Source organism: Dermacentor silvarum, chromosome 1 (assembly GCF_013339745.2).
Source record: "Dermacentor silvarum isolate Dsil-2018 chromosome 1, BIME_Dsil_1.4, whole genome shotgun sequence".
NCBI lineage: Eukaryota > Metazoa > Arthropoda > Arachnida > Ixodida > Ixodidae > Dermacentor > Dermacentor silvarum.
Genome location: NC_051154.1, coordinates 71,351,274 through 71,371,752, shown reverse-complemented (window position 1 = coordinate 71,371,752; position 20,479 = coordinate 71,351,274). Strand labels below are relative to the sequence as shown.

The window sequence follows — 20,479 nt, the reverse complement described above, 5'->3', positions numbered from 1 at the left end:
ATCCAAATCTTATGGTTGGCGAGAAAGTAGCTTGTTTTAAATTTTTTTAGTTGTTTGTTTTTGGTGACAATTGGTGGCATTAGGTGATTTTTGTTCTTCGTAAGAATCGATCGGGACTGACATGCTGTTTTTGAGGCTTTCAAGCTCTTGCTTTAGAGCTTTATATTCAGTTTTATTTTCTTCTGCTAGTTCTTTTTTTTTTCGAATTAATGATATCCATGAGCCATTCTTTCGTTTCTGATTCAAAATTTCTTCCCAAGATTTCCAGTTGCTTTGCAAGTGAAACAGCGGTTGGAGCCATGCTACACAGGCGATCTGATGACTGAGCGACGAGAGGGAAATATAGCGGAAAAATAGCCGAATACTTCACTGGGACTTCTTAAATATTAAAAACAATGTTAACTATTTGATTGAAAAGTTACAGCCCTTATCTATTAATTTGCTACGTCCCCGTACATTTTTTATGTAAGTTTCTTAATGCAACGGCGGACAGCCTCGTGCAATGAATGGTCGCCGTCACAATAGTTATTTTACCGGTGATGCCAAAGCGCAGACGGATTTCGCATGAATCAAGTATATGCCTTTTGTATGAACTCGTACGTCTGAGCACTGCAGATGTATAAACTTAGCCGGAATGAGAAAATGCAGACACTTTTCGACAATCAACCGCCAGTAATGAAACGCCAGGACAGCCAAGAATACATCTGTTCGAGAGGGGAAAAAGAAAGTAGTTTACAAGATAACGTACCGCGGTGATTATTGATCTCGTCTTATCTACAAACGCGGTACACACCTGCAGGACGGCTTACGCGCATTTGCCGCACCTTGACCTTTCGCGACGCCCAGGATGAATCGCTAAAGGCCTTCAGACTAATGCTATAGGCATTTCGCGAAAGACAAAGTGCCTGCTGTGCTGTTCGGTCTGCCTCTTCGGGGCCTCACTCCGTATACAACGCCAGACAGCGCAGACGCTTCAGTGCGCAAATATCGTTACGCTATGATGGAAGCCATATACCGAGGTCGCGATAGCAGCGCCTCCCGCATGCTATAGGCGTCCCTTCTCCCTCGCTGCAGACGCCATAGAGGCATGTAATGCTATTACACTACGTTCTTGCCTATTCTTCTGCCGCATTTTCTTCCCGCTCTGTCAGATTTTGACAGAGGAGATATTGTTAGGCGCAGATGTTTCTATCCCGCGTGCTGCGTATCCACTAGGCGCGCGATGAAAAAAAAAAAAAAAAAAAAAAACTATATATGCGCTAGAAATGAAAAGTGTCTCTTTCACTTCGTGAACACGTCGCCAGCACGACGAGACAGAACTTATAGCTCCAGCGGCATCTTTATCGAGGTAAGTAACCTGCGGCCATTAGTATACCGGTAAATCTAATAAACGGCGCCATGATAGTGATCTAGGCATAAGCAGGGAAGGGAGTGCTCGCTCTGCTTCAGTCCTGACGACTTCCTCCTCCTTAGCAGTTGGGCATGACGCAGAATATAAAAGCCGAACATTACAATTGCCTGGGTGCATTATTTGCGCCAACGGCCGACATACCGAAATAAAGCGAAACTGAACGCTGCTTGCGTACCCGACGGCATCCTTATTGGCACATTTGAAAGACACCTTGGTATTTAATGAGCTCCGGCTCATGTTACAGACGCTGTTAGCACGAAGAAAAAAAAATCTCCTTGAGTGAGTCGCCGTAGTAGGCCAAATTATGTGCGCTCTTCTACTGCTGCGCCTCGAAGAAGGTATAAAGGCTATGCAACTCCCATGTCCAATGTACCTTACCACGTGCTTCAGTAATTTTATTTTATTCCATTTCCTGCACCTCAAGCACCCCAGCGCGACATTACATGAGTTGTGGGCGGCGATGCGGTGGCACAAATAGGCCATAAAGGATTATGGTTCTCGGTGGTAGTTCTGAAGCGGGAATGGTCAGTCATCAGGGCGTTGTGATAAGGAAGACCGTTACAGCCCTGGGCGACGGACTAGGGAGATGGATCTGACGAAAAATTGCAGCTTACGCACGTTGATAATTAACAGCTTTTGGTAATGAGAATAGTAATTTTGTCTTCTTGTTCAGGCGCGTTGCATTCGCACTAAAGCAAGGTGATTTGGCACGCGCAGTTACAGCGACGGTGAGAAAGTCCAATTGTATTAGGCAGCAAACGTCTTGTTTAATTTTTTTTAGCTGACCAATTTGATTGGACAAAGTGTTGTTGACAGTCAGAAGCGAAGTTCCCTGAAAAATCTTTAGCTTCTTCAGTCATGGTATGGCAGGTACAACCATATGTCTCATAAAGGGTGAGCGTTTAGTCAGTTTTCTTGCTTTTAGTACGTCGCACGACTTATATACGTACTTACGTACGTACATGCGACATACGTAGGCGCGACGCTTAAAGGTGGATCTGGAATGCTATCGATAACAAAAACAAGGTACTGACGCGGATGTTTCTTTGAACTTTATGCGATGAATCACTCGTCACATCTGCATGCAAGTGCTGGCGTGTTGAGAAAAACGCTTCTCTGCGCGTAAAGGAATAGCACATGGGCTGATGATATGGTCTCGTCATGATGTCGTCGTGCAGGTGTACATGAAATGTTGTTTTACTTATACTGGGCTATCCACTAGGAAATGCTGAAGGCTGGGGGTTGAAAGCCAACGACGCCGTTACATCGGGCGTATAATCATCGCGAAATTGGCGGGAACATCGCGTGGCGCCGGTGAATTAGGACTACGGGATACCTGTGACCGCTGGCTACAACGATGTCTTCTAGAAAGACAAGAACAGCCGAGACCACGTGACAGACCCCACCCGTTTTGTCATCCTTACCGTGTGCGTCCTCGACATGATCCGGCTGAAAGGAGATATGCATGAGGGTAGTGGTGGGTGGATAGCTCTTTCTTACTCACTGCGGCTCTTCGAGTGTAATTAATTTAATTAATTCCCTTCGTTTTTTTTTTCTTGTTCAGTAAGCCTTCAGTACTTCCTGGGAGACCTGTTCGCTTGCACTTTCTTTTTCTCGCATTCCTTTAGGTCAGTGTGTGTTTGTTCAGTGTCCCGTTGCGGATTTTTACAAGATCCTCCGGATTAACGCTGGTAATTCACTAAAATCCGCTATAGGCTTGTCTTGATTAGCCGCCAGCGAACCTTGCCCTGTTTCTTTCCAGCGGAAAGAAAAGAAATAGATTATCATGCAGCGCTGTGGCAAATTAAAAAAAAAAAAACAGCTGAAAAAAAGAAACAGACAGAGCGGTTGCAGAAATGTTGAAAGGAAATGAGAGCTTAGCTCACAAAGGCGGACCTACGCAAACGCGTTGAATCCCGACGCTCTCGGCCGCCCTTCCGTTCTCCCATCACTGAACGCATCGCGTTTGCAAATGCCATATATGCGCTGTAGCGAGCAAATGAAGCGTGAGCGCTGTAAGGCAGAAACATTTTTAGGATGGGTTTCTCTTACAAAAAGTGATGTACGTCTCGAGTAAGTTCAATGGGACGCTGCTTCAGGTCACTGAATTTGATTAACCTGGAGCACACTCCCGTATTTTTTCTTTTCTTTTTTTTTCTGTTCGAACTTATAATAAAAAGCTTTAGCCGTGCCGCATTACCATACAGAGAAGCACCTGACCGTACGGTAAATCTCTCGGTCCGGCAAAACGGAGCAAATACAAGGCAGGGGATTACCGCGTTGTTCGTGTACGGCAGATACAAAAACTTTGGCGAAATGAAATCTTTCTATTGTTATGCGCACCTCTCGCTTGTCCAAGATATATTCAACTACGCGAGAGCTGCGTTGATCCTCTGCATCGTAAATTCCGTGTCAGTTGTAGCGAATCAGCGAAGACTTCGCGTTCATCAGGTGACGTAGCAGAATTCGACATGGCGTGAACGCAGACTGGCGAAGGGTAAAACAGCAGAGGGGCATGGGGCACGAACGGTGTTGGTGCACCAGTGATGAACTAAATACCTCTACTGCTTGGTGTTTTCGCCCATTCACTCGGGCGATACATTGGAAACTGTTCGATTCGGTTAGCAAGAAAGAAGAAAAAGAAAACATCAATTTTGTACGTCCATCTATTTGCGCGTCTATTTCTCTGCACCGGCTGCTCTGTCTGTCTTATCCGCGCACGCTTGCGTTCCAGTACCGACGTAAACGTTCCGCCTCACCGCGACGTTCGAGCGCCAACGAGCTTTTATTATTTGGGAAGAGCAACGCCATTACTTTGGTGCAGGGTGCAAGCGACCGTACATATCGCAGCCATCCATGCTTTGTGATGTCTCTTGTGCCGCGGCGCCCTTTTCCCTTTGAAAGAGCCTGTCATGAGCGCAGACAGATTGCTGGCCGGTACACGAAGCGCCAGCAAAATAGGGCCAGCAGCTATTGTTATTGCTCGCGCGTTCCACGTTGTTGAAGAGGTGAAACGCCCACGCACGCACACACACACGCAAATATGTGTGCGCGCATGTTGAAAAGAAAAGCGAATAGAAGGGCAGAGCATGGAAAGTGAAGTGTAATTACTGCGCGGTTTCGTGGAAAGAACGGAGTAAAAGCAGAAATGGAAGGGCGTCGCGGATGATCAATTTTATGCTGCCCATATAGATGGTCTACAACCGTGAGTGTACTCTGAATTCATTGTGAAGGCTGGCCGCATTCTTTGAAGAGGAAGACAGTGAAAGAACCGGCGTATGAGATATGGTCGTCGTGGCCGTGGAAGAGCGGGCGACACAAGCCGCTCCTCAGCCTGCGGCTCACACGGGCCCGGATTTGAAAGCCGCTGCGGGACAATTTGATGTGTTTGCGGCAACACGCGCTGGCCATTGCATCATCCTGTGATGCATTTATTGCTGCACAAACGGGAAACACGAAGAGAAATGCGTGCAGCAGTGGCGACTGCTATATGTGACGTCTAATCGATGTGGTGCACTTTAAATACCATATAACGTAGTGAAATATTTAGCGCACAAGGACACAGTGAAGGGGGACACACGAACGTATAACGTAATATACGTGTAGCTTAACTTAATCGCGGGTAAGACACCTCGCTCAATTCGCGGTAAGAAGTCACATAACGATTTTTCGAGCGACGAAGATGGAAATTCTTACGCAAGTTTCAATCCTTTGTCCACGGGTGACTTCCCGCATAATTTGTGCTCGTTGGTAAACTGTGCGGGTTCCTGGGATGTTTAATCTCGGTAACTCTATGCACTGTCCTGCCCATGAGGCTTTTTTTCTTTCCTTTTCTTTTACCTATACGTTTATGAACATACCCTCCGGTGACGCCCAAAGTGTGATCTGAGTGCGGTCATCACCTAAGTGTGCCCGACCGATCTCCAAGGCTCCAATGTTGCCACTTTGTTAACTGATTACGAGTCGCGGAATTTTATTGGGTATAATTTGAGTCCCCTTTGTAGTGTGTATGCCATCCCCAGTATTTGCACACTACCCCTTATTCGTCCGCCTTTGCGAATTCATAGAATATTTCCCCTGTGTACACTGAAAACCGCACTGAATACGGGACGAATGGAGTATACGGATTCGTGGTAAAGCGGGGATAAGATTTTAACAAGCGCTGTAATACCCGAGAAAGCAGCATGTATTCGCAACAGCGCTTGCCGGGATGTCAATGCAACAGTCTTGGACCGCCGCCGATGCGCAGCATCTTAGGTTCTCTATATATACATCGACTGTGCTTGAATGGATATGCGCAGCCGACGTGGCTGCAGAAGGCTGTGGAGCTGTCTGTATGGTGGTATGGTTGCATTGTTAAGCGCAACACGGCCATTTCCGCAAGGTTCGTGTTTAGGTGTCAGTGCCACCTTAGCAGCGCAATCCATGCACCACACAGTCACGCCATACCAACTTTCCACAGAAGCACTTCTGAATGTCCTAAGGCGCTTGCTCAGAAACAAAAATCGATACGCGGCGTGACCTATTTGCATTTATATTCGTACGGCGTTCGACAAAACAGGTCTCGTAATCTGTAACAACCATTTAATATATACATACTGTAAGCACAATATTCGCATCTAATCTTCCTCATCTGTACGTATCATCATCATACACCATAACAAAAATACAAGTGGGCGTTAAGTCAGCTTGAGGATCGTTGCGGTTTTTTTCTTGCGATTGAGATCTTCATTGTCAGATCTTCGCAAGCTGCACTGGCAATCCTGGCGTAAAGGCCTCGCCTCGGACCACCATGCTGAGCTTGTTCACAAAGCACCGGTGAAGAAGCGAAAGGCACGCGGCAGCATAAAAAAGGAAGACAAAATTCATCGTCCTTTCAAGTACTCGTCGCAAAACACCACGTTCTGCCTCGTCGTCCGTGTTGGCGACTTGGACTGAGGAAAGCTGTGACGGGGAAGAGAGGCCTGCGGCTGGCACTAAGTCAATCACTCCGGTGCAGCGCTTTCCACGTACAAGCTTGCCAAGGCTGTCGTTAGCCGGGGCCGTTTTCGGACGGGTCTTCGTCGCGGTCGAACGACATTGTGGCCGGTTCCTGCCGGGTCTTGGTTCTAAGCACCTCTGGTGACGCTCCCGAACCATCACTATCGAGGTCACCTTCGCGATTGCCACGGCACTTGTTTTGCTGGGCACCTTCATCGCGTTAACCACCCACTCTTCTTTCACGATGGCGCCTCGTCGTGCATAGGTGGCCTTTTCGAAGTCAGCCTTCTGGTACTTCCAATCCGTTGCGGCGTGTATCTGGGGTTTGCCGCGCATCTTGCAATCCAGCGCTCCAGCGGACCTGGAAACCCCAACCTCCAAGCGCGCGGTCTTGGGCTTGGGCGTCTCCTCATTGCTGGCGATGTCATCCGCGGACGAGTCGCCCGCTGCCGCCCTTCTCGTCTTGCGATTCTCGACCTCCTTTGCTTGGGCTACGGCGGCGTAACCGTCGGCGGCTCGTCGTTCGTCCTTCGTGGTGACGCGACGTCTTCCGATGGCCGGCGTTCTGTTCAGGTCGGTCTTCAAGGCAGCGGGTTCAACCGTCATGATCGATACCAATTCCGGCCACCCTGCGCAGGTGCGCGCTTCGAAGTAATTCCTTGTGGACGCTGTAATGACGACGTGGTGATGCATGCGTCTGGCGTCGTAGAACCGCCTGTGCTCTTTCAGGAACGTGTCGTAGTCGTCCAGAGGCGGGAGAGCGTCGCGGCTGCAACGTCTGGTTGGTCGGAACGGTGGCTTGCTCCTCTCGGATGCCGCTCCTCTCGGATGCGGCCTAGCCCGGCGACAAGCTAAGCCGCGGTCCATTCTCCGAGCAGCCACTTCTGAGGAACTTCTTTATTCTCAAAGATTCCGTGCCACGACGACAAAGAAGTCGCTGCTCGTGGTGCCTGTGATGATGATATGTACAGATAAGGAAGACGCGATGCGATTATTGTGTAACCCCCCCCCCCCCCCCCCCCTGAGGCCGACTTAACCCCCCTCTTTTCTTTCACCCTTTTTCTTTCCTTGCGCATTTGAGTACTGCAACTAAGATGTAAGACGCGCAATCGTCTGCACACTCACAAAAAGCGCATTTTTTGACAATTTCCCGGGAAAAATTGAAATTAGTGCGATTTAGATGGTATTGGCAAACGGTCAACCCCCCCCCCCCCCCCCCCCCCCCCCCCTGGCAGAGATCCTGAGTACGCTACTGGTCTGTATCACTGGCTTCCTGTTCACGAGTGGTTGATCAAGAGTATAATATGGCTTCAGCAGAGGGACAATGTCACTGATTTAGGCCCTTTCCCAACCATTTCGGCTATCGCGCTTTACGGCAGACTCTAGTGTTTCTATTGCAGTATAGTGAGAGGAAATTTATTTGAGGAAAGGCAGAGAGGTTGTCAGGTAAAACACCTCTGCCCTGTTCTGCCCTGTTACTCCGCAAAGATGGGAGGTGACGTGGAGACAGGCAGTAGGGCGTGAATATAGGCATATCCGTTCAACAGTGACTATCAGGTCTCGTTCTGCACTGAGAACGCGACACAGAGAGGTGGACGAGAAAAGCACACACTTGCCTTTCGTTGAGAGTATATGCACGTGAATCCGTGGAAAACATCATTGTTTTTCCGCACCCTCGTCTAGGCTGTCTTGGAGTCTCTTTCCATTATCAACACTTTTCATACCACTTCTTCGTAGCGTCAACCCCCCCTCCCCTTCCACGTTTGACAGCGTTATAACGAATTCGCGCCGAGGACGATATTGAAGTTACGCGAACTTGTATTTTGGCATGAACGAGCATGCTGGCGTCAGTTGCACTGGGCAACCGTCCGCAAGCGACGCTATCGAACGCAGCGTTTTTGATATAAAAACACCTTCCCCTCCCTCCCCCGTCAGAAAAAATAAAGGGGGGGGGGGGATATGCACTAAGCTGAAGACAAAGAAAAGAAATGGTTGGAAAGGATGCATGAAGAAATCATGCCGATTGAAATAAGATGTTCTGATAAAACGGCCGAAGTGAATGGCTAATGATGCATTCTTTGAAGCGTAAAAGCTTTACCATCTTTGCCTAGACAACGCAGAGAGTGCGCCCAAGTCAGAACACACATCGAAATGCAAATTCACGTGCCATTAAATTCTGAACTGCGCCCTCCATACATGCTCGCCAGGAACATTTCGCTCACCTAACAAGAGTCTCAATGTGGGAAAGTTGCTGCATGAAGAAAGAGCGTCCTTGTTACAGTGAAATGGGGGAGAAGAAATCGCAAATATCGATTTAGTTTAAAAAATGAAGAAAATATACTGTGTAGCACTAGTGCTAGCAGCTTTTTCGTGAGTTCATTATTCCTGAAGCACCATCAGGTCATCATTCGTTTTTTTATTGTTTTTTTTTTTTTGCTTTTTTTTCTGTGACGTACCGCGGAACAATGGGCACGCATACAAGATAGCAGTGGCGGAGGCTACTTGGATTAAAGAACCTCTCTCTCTCTCTCTCTCTCTCTCTCTCTTTCTCGCTATATATATATATATAAAGGGGAGTTTGTCTCTCTCTACAGGGACCTCACTTTGCAAATGGGCGTTTGAAATATCCGACTACGTCGCTGCGCGCCTCGCCTCTGCAGAAAGCAGTGCGATAGATGAAGGGGGGGGACACTATACATGTTGTTGGCATGCGTGTGTCATCTTCGGTTCCTGCCCGCTCGGACAGTGACGCGCGCGCTTCTGGCTTCCGCAGCCGAAGAGCAAGCGCCATTTCAAAACGCCATTCGGCAGCGCAAGGGCCTTTTTTTTCGCGACGCCTACGCCGTCGCGTCGAAGAGAAACATGCCTTCGAAATTCTTCTGTCCGGGGGGAGGAAGAAAGCGACTCGTTCGCGTCGATGCATTTTTCGGTGCGCCATGCCTTTTGTCTTGTGGGGGGCGAGAGGGCGGGGAAGGAGCGACGCGATGAGGCGCTTGCTAGCAAACACCGTACCGCGGCAGCCAAAAAAGAGAGGCTGAGGTGGCGGGGGGGAATGCGCTGGACGGGGCAGAACCATGCCGCGGGGTTTCACTTGGCGCCACGCCACGATCTGCGCGACCTGCTTTGCTTAACGAAACTAAGAGGTCTCAAGCGCGCGTTTTGCACAGTGTCTCGCGGCGCTAACGCTCGTGTCCAAACCAGAGAGAGCCGTCTTCTCACGCACACACAGAGCCGCATGACTCGCGCGACTCTCTCGACGAATCTCGCAAGCAGACGCCGCGCGCGCGAGTCACTGACCAGGCACCTGCGCGACGGATGCGCACTGGGCCCACGCGCGCGCTTGTTTACAGCTGCGGCTCGGCACGTCGTCGTCTCGGCGATTGCACGCGTTCGCCAAGGAACCGCAGCGAGTTTAACGAAACAGCGCGGGGCTGATTCAGCGCCCAAAACACATCAGCTGCATGTGCGCCTGGCAAGGAGGCCTGGCCCGCGGGCTCGCGAAGAAACGGCGTCGTAAGCAGACGCATCGTATATACCAGTTCGATTGAGTGTAAACTCTTGTTTCGCAGATGTTCGAGAGCGACCTCAGGTGAAAGCGGGATTCGCAGGCATTACGCCTGCTGCTGCTGCAGTGGCAGCCTGCTTGCGATTTCGCAGTTTCTACTCGCAGCAAGGATGGTACACGAGAGAGCTATACATTGTGGCGAGCTGCGAGAGACGACGCGCGAGAAGCACGAGGGGGCGTCGTGCGCATATATACGTGAGCGTTCGCGCGTCACCGGCTGCGCTGTTAACGCGCAGCGAACTTTTTTTGACGTCCGTTTTCGCCCGCTCGATTATCAGAGCCGCGCGAAGACGTCGACGGAAGCTCTCCGCGGTCGAAATCGTACGGATAGCACGCACAAACCGTGAGCTCGGTACCGACTCTGTCTATTCTCTATACCTCTTTTTTTTTCTTTTCGACATTTACGCTTTACCTGAAGTGATGGAACTGACCGGTGACGAGAGCTTGTGCAAAGCGATGAGCACAAGCTATCCAAGGCCGGGTGTGTGTTTTAGAAATAGAAAAAAAAAAAAAAACATTTTCTTTCAGCCAGACTTTCTTTCAAACTGTTCCTGAGCTTTGTGGCAAGATATTTTTTTTAATGTCAATTTAAATCGTGAAGTAGACCTTTCTTTTTTATCTGGTATATTTTATTGTGATATGAACTATGTGCATTTCTGGCATTCCGCTGAAATGTATCCACGTACGCATGGGCAATATGTACGACCTGGCTTCTTTTGCACGCACACCCATTTAGGATATAGGAGCATACGTCCTAAAACCTACTGACCTTATGAGAGCAATTAAAGACCAATTAAAGGCCGTGTTCATCGAGAGGCACTACGTGGAGTAACTTCCACTTCGAGTTACCAGTTTTTGAAATAACGGTAGCGTGCTGCTTAGCGTGTATGCCAAAGCATACCATCAGTGGCACTGCGCAGAAGCAGAATCCAAGCTCTGGCTGGGTTCTTTTGTGTGCAAGTCAGATGCCGTGCGCTAGTTTGGGTCCCCTATTTCCCTTATATATCTCCCTATATTTCCCGTATTTCCAGGTTTCGCCACCGTAGCGGAATGCATACGTTCTTCCACGAGAATGGAAGTTAGCGAGCTGATACCTTCGCCAAGCTTTCGCCGAACAGCATTTCATATATATTTTTTGATAGATATCTTGCCTTTCAGATTGAGAAAACAAGATACTTACGAGGAAAAAAAGATTTAAAAGAAAAGAAAGAAAGTGGCATACGGGATTGTTTAAGAAGCGAAGTGCTCGAAGCGAGCGCGAAAAAAAAAAATGGAACCATAGGCGCCCGGTCTCCCACCAACATCTCTTTTTCCGTCCAGGCAGGTCAAAAACACCGAAAAGTCGTTCCTTTCAACGCAGCTTCACGTAGCGGCGGACGCCGCCGCGCCCCGGTGCTATTTTGCGCGCCGCTGTGAGACCAGATCAATAGCCGCAAGGATTCAATGGACTGTGCACGGCTCTGATTACGTCGCTGTGTCCTGATTGCCGGGCTCAGCAATTTCCCCTTCAATCTCTCTGACACGCAGCCGAAGAGACTCGCTGAAAGAGCGCGGCAGGGCGAAGGAGTGCCGCAGAAATACATAGCAGAAAAGATGAGACCAAACACATTCACCCCGACCCGTCCACATCACCGGTTCGGCCCGGTGAGTCAGAGCGGAAATGTTCTGGGCCGGCACCACGTCTTCCGTACACGGTAAAGTTGCTAAAGCGGCCTCGTGCACGAATACGCAGGCTGCTCGCGATGTGACAGCGATTCGAGGCTCCCACGCCGGCCTCCAAAGCCTTTGAGAAAGAAGCGAGATTCTGCTTTCGAAGCGTCGCGGATTTAATCATTTACGTCGTGCTAGCTTGATTTGTAACGGCCACTGAACACCAGCTTGGTTTCGAAGGCAGGTGCAGCTGACACGTGGCACAAAAGGAGGCCGTTAATGAGCTAGTAAGCCGTGTAGCTCTTTGTCACCATCACTTTCGAGAACATCCGTGTGGACATATCACAGTCTGGCCTTATTCAAGATAGATATCTCCAGATATGTCCGTACTGGATAGCACTCCGGCATGAATACTGCCCGTTAATTCTGTACAAACTTCCAAACAGTCTCCATCGGTCGTGGTGTGGATCAGAAGCCCCATTACTTGTGTATACGTATATGCTACCTTTACACAATAAGTTCTAGGAATAATGTTGAGGTTAAAACTCGCGAATCCGGCGTAATTGGTGTAAATTGCATTAGTCGTTACACGTGATCTAAATGTACTATAATACATGGCCTAGGAAGTGGCTCCGCGTACGTGGTTGCAACTGGAAGGGCTCACCCTTGGTGTCAGTCGGTGTCAGAACAATGTAGGGTATTCGCACGCCTCTAGTATAAACTACAGCCGTGCCGATGATAGAGTATTGTAATCTATTCAAACACAAATATTCAGGAAACACGGGCTTGAAATATCAAATCAGAAACAGAACATTTTTTTTTTCGTTGCCACACGTTTTTTTCATGGTGCGGAGGATGTCTTTTTTCGCAACGTGCACTCATTAAAGGTAGCATGCAGCATAAATTAAATATGTTGGCATCTTAGGGAGATAAAAATTATCCAAGCCCCACTACACGTATTAAAAAAATTATTTGGCGCTCTTATTATTTGCCGCTCTTAGGCCAGAACTGATCCTTGTGCCATAAAAAAGTCATTAATCAATCAATCGCATGGCGAATCAATCTTTCTGCACGATATCGGCTATTTCAGAACATCAGCAACTCACCTTGTATGTCATAACTGGGAAAGGGGATGCAAAGCCTCATATATTTGTCAATGTCCTCACGGCTTTTGCCTCGGCAAGATTTTTTCTTGTGGGAGACAAATTAACTTGACGGTTCCTAAAGTAACGTTCTTCCTAAAGTATCATGGAATACAGCAGTACAGACAGTTGCCAACTTGAAGAGACCTGTAAATATTGCGGTTCTTATTGTAGCTCTGTAGCACCATAATCTTCGGACTCTAGACTTCCTCATTGCTATGTCATCGCTTTTTGCCTATCACCCTGTACACAACGTTCTTGTCCTTTAGCTTATCTCATAACTGCCAGCATCTCCCACCTTCCTTTATTGCCGTGCTGCGAATTTCCGTGCGACCCTGTGCACCTACCTCGTAACCATAGGTCCACTTATTAAGTTAGTACTGTTTTCTGCCTTCACCAGATGCCATGGATAGCCTTCGGTGGTCTTCGATTTTAGATGCGCTCGGGTCATAAACTCCCTTTATCATCATTTCTTCTAGAAATAATAAAAGAAAAAGGAATGACAGAGAGGATAAAAGAGAAAGAAAGAACAATATTGTCTTCCAATGAATCCAACGTTATGAGCAACTTCGTTAAACTGACAGCTTATAAATGACCAAGAAGTAAAAGGTTCGTTACTATAATTTCTGAGGTAATGCCAGAGACAACAATATGTAGAAAAAAAAGGACATCAAGTACGAAGCCATAGAGCTTTGCGCTGGTTACATATTAATGGAAAGTAGAAAGCGGCTCTTATCAGTCAGAAGAAGGAGCTAAATACTGGACCATACATCACGTTATAGTGACGCAAACAGGACGGACTTCATCGAGAGGAGGAAACTTCACGTTATATAGTAAGGATAAAATAATTTAGAGACACCGAAAGACTCTTCTTGGCTAACTCCCTCTCTGGGTTACCAGGCAGCCACTTGATTGCTCCATAAGCTCTTTCGGGGAATGATCCTTCTTCGCAACAGCGATGACTCGCAGCAGCAGACGATATTTCACACGCAAACGAGGTTGCTGCAATCGCCAAGCGTTTCTGGCTACCTTCACTTTACATTGGATAGTGGGAAGTGGCGACTAGGCAATCACGACACGCGCGCTTTGATAATAAAACATCAAATGGCCCATTTAGCGAAAAAGCCGGCGTCTGCAGCAGGGAAACGGCACCTAAATTCTCATTGGCTGCGACGCCACCTCACGAGCGCGCCTCGACGAAGCAGAACGGGCGAAAGGAAACAGCTGCTGCCGCAAGAGCGCCCCAGGTGTTGCGTGAGGGGAGAGGGCATCGACGCGACGCCACGTCACCCTCGCTCCAGGAAGCCGGCGCGCGGTCCCTATTATTGCGATAGCAATTATATGGACACTCAAAAGCAGATTTCTGCCGTCGGCGTCGCCGTCGCCGTCGCCGTGAGGTTCCGTATGACGTCATTTGGAGATGAAATCGTCGCCGCGCGCCGAACGCTGTATGTGCGAGTGAAAGGGCGCGAGGGGCGCGTCTTTCACGGGGAGTGAACGCGCGGCGGAGAACAAACGCGCGTTCTGCGCCGTGCTCGCTTAAGGGCTGCAGAAGTAGGCGTCTCTTTTCTCCTTTACAATCACCATATATGTAGAGCAAACGCGCCTTCTTCAGACGCGCGAGAGGCCGTGGGGGAGGGGGAGGGAAGGGAGGCGACGTTTAGCTGCGGCACCAAGTGCCTATTTATATCAGAGGCTCCAGCAACAGTCACCAACGCAGCACGCATTTTGAGCTAACGCGGGCAAAACGCCGATGGCGTCGACAACAGTTCTGCGTGTTGTTGCTACCAAAGCCGCTCACCTTACTTCGTATGACATTGCTGTGTTGCTATCGCATTCATTGCTTCGCCCTTAGGGCGAAACTGTGACATTTTCTCTTTCTCACCCCCACTGCACTTAGCTGCAGCGCGCGCCTGCCTGCATGCATTGGTGGCCGCTGTTGCTTCCTCGGTCTCGAGGAAGCAGCACGGTGGCATGCAGCGTTGGCACCGCAGGCTGCTGCTGCTGTTTGCTGGCTCGGGCAGCGCGTACCGCTATGGAGTTTGAAGCATCTACATCGTCAGCGGCCGCAACCTCGGCAGTAGCGAAACGTGGCCGTCCACGCCAGTCGACCACAGAGGAAGTAAGGGAGCGGAATAACGATATGCTCATTGCGTCAACCCCAAGCCGCCGCCACCAAAACCCACCGAGGCCGTTGCGAAGCGAAGACTACACAATGAAGACATCGTCAGCTTGGCTCTCCTGACAGATATTAGCGAACGCACTGCGTAAAAATAAATGCACTTGATTTTTCAGCAATACCGTCCAAGTAATCCCGGTCTACAGCCAACATACTAACGTAGAAACTGTAAAAAAAAATTACTCGCACCAATTTAATCGCATAGCTCGATATAGGTGTCCTTGGACTTTTTATTGTTTTGTTTTTTCCCCTAGGTCAGCATATTTTAATCGTAATAGCACCTTATATTCTGTCACGACCGCGTATTACACGAAATCAGATAAGTAATTCTCGGATTGAGTACTGTGTTTCGAAACTGAAGCCTTCGGTTCATATTTGCAATACCGACTATTTCAATATCTAACCTTAATTCGCAAGAGCTTCGCAAGAAAACCTTAATTGATCAACAGTGGTCTAGCAACGGATTTGGCTGCAGCCAACGTTTCGACAAGGAGGCGGCTCTTCCTCACAACAGCTGCTAACACTGCTAGCAGCTGTTGTTGCGTCTGGCCAACAACTGCAACTTGCGAGCAGCTGTTGCCCTGACGAACACAAGTTGCCTTGTCGAAACGTTGGCCCCAGCCACATCCATTACTAGACCACAGCTGACCATCTAAGTGCCTGATGTTAGCAGCGTGTGATTCGAACCGACTGCTGTGCTGCTGGCCATTGTCATGTCGGTATCGGCGCGCTGGAATGGCGCGATCACTGGGAGCGAGTGTTGAGACTTGCGAGATAGTTTTGAAGCCTCGCGTGCGCAACGCGACGTTGTGGTTTACGTCTACCAGAAAATGGCGGAGTTACTGTGCGCAGCAGCGGAATCTATCCATGGCAGAGGCGAGGCTATATCTTCCACCACATTTGTGGAGGTACGCGGGTATGGCGCAGGCTCGTCGAAGAGCGACAGGATAATGGACAGGGGCAAGACGAACGGCGAGATGATACTGCTGCTTCAGCGTCGGCTTGGCAAGCCATCGGTTTCCATCCGACCTCTAGAGCGGTTTATTTAGGGGAGTAAGCAAAAACGTAATAATGAAAGCTATCAGAGTAAGAACGTTTTGTCGAGACCTGGTGCGGTTAGATGCTTCGTGAGGTCAGTGGCATCTGTTCGGCCAGCTGTAGAGTCATGGCAGGATGCTGAGAAACTTAATGCATGCACTTATTTGCTTATTATTGTTATTATTATTATTATTATTATTATTATTATTATTATTATTATTATTATTATTATTATTATTATTTATTATGTTTTTGCATTAGCTTAATAGCATTGCCGATGTCAACGCCTTCTGTTTATTAAACAGGAAAACTATTTTGCCTTCGCGAACTGCACTGACGGTGCCTGGTCATGACGGCATTTTGTTTCCTTCTGGCGAAAGTTATCAAGCTCATAAGTCTTCACAGCTTTAATTGCGTGTCTTGGCTGCTTGCCGATATTCAGCCGCAAAATTCGCTTTTGTGAGAGGCGCTTCTGCATAGAATTTTACTGGTCGGTGTGCGGGCCCCTCAGAAGATGTGTTGCGAGACTGGCGTGACTGCCATTTGCCTTTTACGCTACAACGTCTATGTAGCACTGCAGTGAAGTCTCGTGGACCTTCGCGCTACTTGCGTGTATGGAGCGCTCATTTCACTGGCAAGCTGACCGCTCTCATTCTAAAACATATCTATGAGCCACGCACAGAAGGTGGCACCAAGAACACCTTGAAATATCGGAAGCACGTCGCGTCTTTGTCTGCACCTTGCCAGAGCATTTGCCGAATGTAATTGGCTTGCCGTGCGGTGCAAGCTTGAAGTCGACCGTGGTTTTACAGCGAAGCTGTTTACCTCTAGCCCCGTATGCATCCCCCGCATACGCTTCCAGGGGGGGAGGGGTCCCTGGGCGGCTTACGTCCGTATCGGGGACACGGCGCTTGGACAGGAATGGAGACGGGCAGGGGAGAGGGGGAAAGAGCGTGGCGACAGCGCTGCAGCAATAGAGACGGGCAGGGTGAGAGGCAGACAGAGTGTGGTGTCGGCGCCTGAGCACGTGGCCTGCGCTTTTGTGATTATAACGTAACGCGAGTCGGAGGTGCCGACGCGGCTGCAGCAGCGGTTGCGTAAGATACATGGGAGGTGCAGTGACCGTGGCGGCGCTTTTGTCGGCGTAGTGTGGTGCCGTATGAAAAAAAAAAAAAAAATTGTGACTTCATAACCTATGCAGCCCATTTATGCAGCCCATGTATGCAGCCTAAACAACTTCGCTGGTAATTCGTCCCCATATGAATTATGCGGCCCCACGAAGTTTTTGGCCTTTGAAACTGCAATGGCGAAGCGACCCAATTGAGCTTTAAAACCCTGCTATCTTTATTGCATCAGTTATGGGCACGCGGACATTACTTGACTGCTGATTATATGCATCACATTTCTCTTCATTGCTTCTATTCTTTGTTCTTTATTGTTTTATCTTTAATTCTTTTCTCCTCTCCCTTTTTCATTTCATGTCACCTTAATCATCTCAGCCCGCCGTATTAATCCCTGTAGGCGAACAAGACAGACGTGCTTAGTTTTCGTCGTATTTCTTCCCTCTGGCAGCTTGCACGAAATGCAGCGTTATGCTCCAGCCTCTCGTCACTGCGCCACAAGGGTTCATCCCAAACCCCGGGGCAGCAGCGCCGTTCCCTCGTTCCCTTCTTGAGGGCTGTCCCCGAGACGATAGCGGCGCGGCGAGTAGTGCGCGGGCAGTCGTAAAGGCTTCGGGGGGCATTATGACCGGCGTTGAAGGCAACCTTTATGGCGCCCCGGGATCGGTGACGACGATGTATTCCACGCGCGCCTCGATAGTTTACAGTTCCTCCACGCAGCGCTCGACACTCGAGAGCTTCGCCGCGGCCCTGACCTCCTTTTCCTCTCCCCCAAAATACGGGTTGGGTGCGCGCTCCTCGTGCCCGGGTGGAAGCGCATTTGCGTATTACGGCGCTTGGCCTCTGTTCTTTCTGTTCCATCTACTACGTGGTCACATGGGACCGCTATATAAGGCACCCCCGGACCCTCCGTATAGGCGGGGAGATAGCGAGAGAGAGAGGGAGGGTCGAGTATACGGTCGCGTCCTTGACCGGGCCGTTGTTCATATCTGAGAAAGCGTTCTCGGCCTCATAACGATTCTGTTGGTCTTTGGAGCGTTCTTCAACTATGTCGAAAATGAGTTTGTGTCTCCCAAAGGCGGGCAGCAAACACTTTAAACGGGAATAACGCGCTCGGAAAAGACCTGCGAAGTCTGCTATCGCCGACACATTGCAATAGTGCCTGCTATTTATGACCTACTTGATAATTATCTCGCAGCAGCGCTTTTGAGCGCAGCGGCTCTCTAGATTGCCCGAGAAGGCCTTCGCATAACGCTGGCGTCGGAAAGCTGAAAAAGAAATCGAATGAGCAAAAGAACTTTTGCAACTCGAGCATTTCAGCAGGCACGCTGCATCTGGAAATTTATTAAAATGTGTATTAGCAGGCAAGGAAATTCGAATTACGGCGCCGAAAGCAGGCGCTGACGTTCCTTTATACCCGAGATCGATATGCGTCAGTACAGATGTAAGGGTACGCAAACAGTTAACATTAAAAAGATGTCGCGTGTATACTTTCGAAATTTGTAATGTTGCCTGGCTGCCCTCTAAAAATGAAGAAAAAAAGAAATCTCTAAGGAACTTTTGTCGCGTCGCCCGCTGCGCAGAAACGGTAGAAATTGTCACAGCAAAAGAATATAGAAAAATAAATGCAGCCGATAACACAATTTCGAATATATATACAGCGAAGCATTGTGTGAGTGCATAAAGAGTCGAAACACGAGCGCGCACGCACGCACACACACACACACACACACACACACACACACACACACACACACACACACACACACACACACACACACACACACACACACACACACACACACACACACACGCACGCACGCACGCACGCACACACACACACACACACACGCACGCACACACACACACACGCACGCACGTACGCACAGCCACACACACACACAACACACACAAACACAAGCGTCGGAACACAGAAATTACACCGAGAATTCTGTTCAGCGGAATTGCTGACTACTAGCGAGTACGACGGACTCCTTGAACGCATGATGGTTTCAGAGGCAGCATGCGCATACGTACGTAGCCCAATTCGAATCCATTTTATCCCGATAGAGGCGTTTGTTTCCTCATTACCGTCAGCCGCGGATGCGCGAAGGAGAGGTTTCTGGTACTTTTTTTTTCTTTTCCCCGTACGGCTGGCGCCGCCGCTGCCGCGGATGCGTGGAGGCGAGCGCCATCTGGCGGTGCTGCAAGGAACCCAGCGGCACGCGCGGCGTGTGTACTGCTCCGTGATTGGTTGTCGCATTTCGATGTGATTGATGTCGAATTTTCTTAAATTTTAATCCTCAACCCCCGTCTCCCGTATGCTCGTATGACAACAGTACTATAATACCTAGTGCATACATCGCCTCCATATTCAAGTGATGTCTGCGTTTATCAAGTGCACGGAACTATACGCTCGTTTAGACGCAACAGCGGCAGCGTACGATTCCGCGCAGTCTAGCTTGCGAGCGCAGCAGGTGCTGCTCGGTGTCCTTAAGACGAATTCAACCAATGAATTCACTTACAAGGCGCCAGCCAAAGAAAACAAAACCAAAAAGACAAGCAAAACAAAATGAAGAGCCTGGCGAAAACAATGAACAGTTTTGAAATGAAGCCGTTGCTCGGCAAGCCGCATAATATTACTTCACAAAAGCGGATACCACCACGTGGTTGTCGCGCACTCTCAGTCGTATACAGCGCGCATGAAACTAAACGCGGTTTCATTGTGCGCCGAATGAGCGCTTTGCGCGATCTATCGATCCACATGTGCCCACCATCCCCGGCGCACTGGCGATGTTCTGAATATTGAAAAGCAATATTTGTCTTTTGGTTGGCGGTGAGCAATATATAAGATGACGAGAAAAATAGAGAGAAACTGCGCCCATTTTTGCCGTATCTGGGGCAATGATCAAGGAGAACCCGCATACGCGAATATTGCGTGCATCGATTTCTTTCTGCTGGCGCCTCAAAACTTCCAAAGTTAAGGCGGTCGCCGGCAGACGTTGTATGCGACTATAATGCGCGATCCACACAAACGTGCCATGGCACGCGCGGCGATCAGTCAATATGCCATGTTTTTCTGGGTTTCGGGCAAAAAGTGAGCGTCTGTGTTTTGTTCTTTTTTTCTTCTGTCTTCTTGTTCTTTCACATCTTTTCTTTTTTTTCTTCTTCTCCCGTGCCACAAGGGCCAAGAGCGGGGTATATATTTCCATCGATGTTTGGATTTCAGCAGCAAGGGGCTCCGAGACGTTGGGTTCGGTTTCGCATCGCTGCTTGCGATAACTGTGTAGCGGGGGGAACTACCACCAGCTAAGTTAATGAAAAGGCTAATACGGGCTTCCTATAACAGCTAAAAAAAGGGCGGGGGGGGGGGGGGGGAGCACATATGCATTG

General features: G+C 49.1%; 1 protein-coding gene across 10 annotated transcripts in view; it reads left to right on the top strand.

Moving 5' to 3' along the window:
• The first annotated feature begins 1,215 nt into the window (after positions 1-1,215).
• Positions 1,216-20,479, top strand: part of LOC119465417 (uncharacterized) — a 67,595-nt gene continuing 48,331 nt past the window's right edge. Inside the window, exons 1-2 of one of the 10 annotated variants that reach the window (XM_049669332.1) lie at positions 1,277-1,348; positions 2,193-2,305. In XM_049669332.1, the coding sequence (XP_049525289.1) occupies positions 2,292-2,305 (14 nt within the window). In that variant the 5' untranslated portion in view covers positions 1,277-1,348; positions 2,193-2,291. Of the gene's footprint in view, positions 1,349-2,192; positions 2,306-4,483; positions 4,617-10,051; positions 10,309-20,479 lie in introns of those variants that run through there. The other 9 variants (XM_049669344.1, XM_049669336.1, XM_049669351.1 and 6 more) reach the window with 9 other exon arrangements.